The sequence below is a fragment of the Branchiostoma belcheri genome, unplaced genomic scaffold, assembly GCF_001625305.1.
Source record: "Branchiostoma belcheri isolate BF01 breed outbred unplaced genomic scaffold, Haploidv18h27 scaffold327, whole genome shotgun sequence".
Classification (NCBI taxonomy): domain Eukaryota; kingdom Metazoa; phylum Chordata; class Leptocardii; order Amphioxiformes; family Branchiostomatidae; genus Branchiostoma; species Branchiostoma belcheri.
The window spans coordinates 43,553-46,052 of record NW_017803940.1 but is presented as its reverse complement, the minus strand read 5'-3'; the positions used below and the strand labels follow the sequence as shown (position 1 = coordinate 46,052).

Below are 2,500 nucleotides of genomic sequence, written 5' to 3'. Positions count from 1 at the left end.
CTTAAGTACAATGAAAAGGTAGTTATGATAAAAGAAACGGAACAGACTAATAAAGTACAGAAAACAAATTAAATAGATATGACAAATGATGTAAATAATAATGATAGTGGAACTGAATTTGCATGTCAATGTCTATAAACAAAATGGAAAATTAATACCAAAGAAATGATATTAACCGCTGAGTGAAGAAAAGGTAGTCTTAAAGACACCGAGTGTTCTTGCATTGCAGACATGAGGAGGAAGTGAGTTCCAGAGGACTGCACCGGAAGAAGAAAGCGATCTCCTTTTCAATAGACACGGGAAATGGCCAGTAATTAGCAGCAGCGATATTTCCGACCAAATTTGCTTGGTGTACCAAGTACTGACGTTGACTCACTTGAAATGTACCAGTTTGTTTTACCACCAGACCCCCGTTGCCATGGCAACGGCCACTATGACCGCCGCCTATGGGACTTAGTAGGGAAGTGCCACCGGCCCGAAGCCGCGCTCACCCCCACCCTGACCCCCACCCCCATCTACCGTAAACAAGCCTTACACTAAGTAAAAATCATTCTAAAGGTTAGAGTAGGCACAAATGATCACCTTTAACAAGAAACAGACGGCCAGAATACCGGACAATGGCCTCTCGTACGGGCCTTGTACGGTGCCTAGCCCAGTACGGCAGGTGCCAAAGTGCAACGTTGGCAATATCTCAGCAACTGTTAGGACTTATGGCATAAAATTTGGCCAAGTTTTACATCTTGTCTAGTTTTGTCGAATGACCGAAAGAAAATCCAACGCCAAGTTGGCTCAACTGTTGCGCAATAAAGCTGTCATTACATTAATCTCATGGAAGAATTCTATTAGCTGCATTTCTTGCCCCCGTGCTCATTTAATGGAACAGCCCGCACTGCAAACGGGTCAGAGGTTACCGAGTACAAAAGTTACTGAGTAGCTGTGCTGTGTGCTTGTGCTCGGCACAAGTAGATTTTACAGGTTTTATCTTCTTTTTATAAGCTAGGCAGACAATAACTTGAAAATTTGTGGCATTTGCTAACTAGCTTTCTTTCAGAAATGAAGCTAAGGGGGAAAGTAGCTCTTGTAACTGGAGCAGCGCAGGGCCTTGGGCGAGGATTCACGGAGTCCATGCACAGTGCACGGGCAGGTCGTTGATCGGTCTGACTTGGGGCGTATAGAAGTCTGGATCGAGTCGTTTATTTCGCACGACCTAATCACGATTGTCATAACGACTGAAACACGACTGCCATTCTGAATGTATCAAGTCCCATTGACCGTATTACCACCATTTAACGATCTTTATACGACTCTGGTCGTTAAATAGTCGTGAACAGTCGTATTTTGGTCAACGTTGACAGGAGAGGTCAAGAGGTCAGGATAACGTTACGTATTATAATCCTGATGACCGAAATATACACAACATATATCAGTCATATGTGTTATTTTTCTGGTCCATTTCTTATGCCTTTTTAATCATGTCTTGGTTCATCATTATGAGGGCCTGCATGGGGGGTTCTGGGAACGCTGAACGCTACATTCAGGACGGTCGTTAACGCTTCATCTGTAATTTTTTTTTTCTTTTTCTTTCTTTGTTTCTTTCGCATAAGCTGGTAAACCACACCACAGGACACTACAGCTCATGAGGCACATAAGAACAATACTCGTTGTATCCTCCGACGGTTTGTTTCAAATGTTGAATGATGATATTGAAATAGATGTATCAAATATATCGTACTTTTTTCCTATTAAGTTGTTTTCATTTCTTTGTTTTTTCACCAGAATTCTACACAATATTTTTCTACTCTCCTGTGCTTCACCCTGCCCAGATCGCCCGACTGGAGGTAACAAAATAAACACTCAGCACGCCGCCATCGGTGATAGGACCCACGACAGATTTGGAGATCTCGCACTATAAAGTTGTTTTTTTTTTTGCTCCGCGGTACGCAGGACGCGGATATCTCGCGTAATTTATCGAGACGCCTATCCCGAAAAATCCTCAAAATTCCGCAGCCCGATGATGCATATATCCCGTGACGTTCTCTTTCTAAACATAATACGTATAATATATGAAACATATCGTCATTTTTTGTATGAGCATGTTTTCATTTCTTTGTCAACAAGGATAAAGTAAGGACACCGAGACAAGGTTTCCTATGCACTGTACATGTATTCACCAATCATGAAAGCAAAACAGAGAAGAAAAATAACATGTGTACATCACACACTTTATAATAAAGAAATGGTAATGATACAATACTGGTAGTAAAATTTTTGTGTTTTTTTGTTGGTCTAACATGCATTTCCAAAGCTATATGCTAGAAGTTTATTATATTGCAGTCAACATGAACAGCGAATCGTCTTTTGGTTATGTTAACTTGAAAAGTTGTAAGTTGTAAGTACAGTAAAGAGCTGTCTGAAAGTAACGTTGTGTACAATTTTGGTGGAAAAATCATGAACATTGTCCTAACACGTAAAATCCAGTGTAATAAATATAGAATACAAC

At 40.7% G+C, this 2,500-nt stretch overlaps 1 protein-coding gene across 1 annotated transcript in view; it reads left to right on the top strand.

Annotated features, from left to right (window-relative positions):
- The first annotated feature begins 905 nt into the window (after positions 1-905).
- The window catches only part of LOC109475100 (15-hydroxyprostaglandin dehydrogenase [NAD(+)]-like), a 24,306-nt gene continuing 22,711 nt past the window's right edge, over positions 906-2,500 (top strand). Inside the window, exon 1 of the mRNA XM_019775639.1 lies at positions 906-1,125. Within this exon, the coding sequence (XP_019631198.1) occupies positions 1,054-1,125 (72 nt within the window). The 5' untranslated portion in view covers positions 906-1,053. The remainder of the gene's footprint in view (positions 1,126-2,500) is intronic.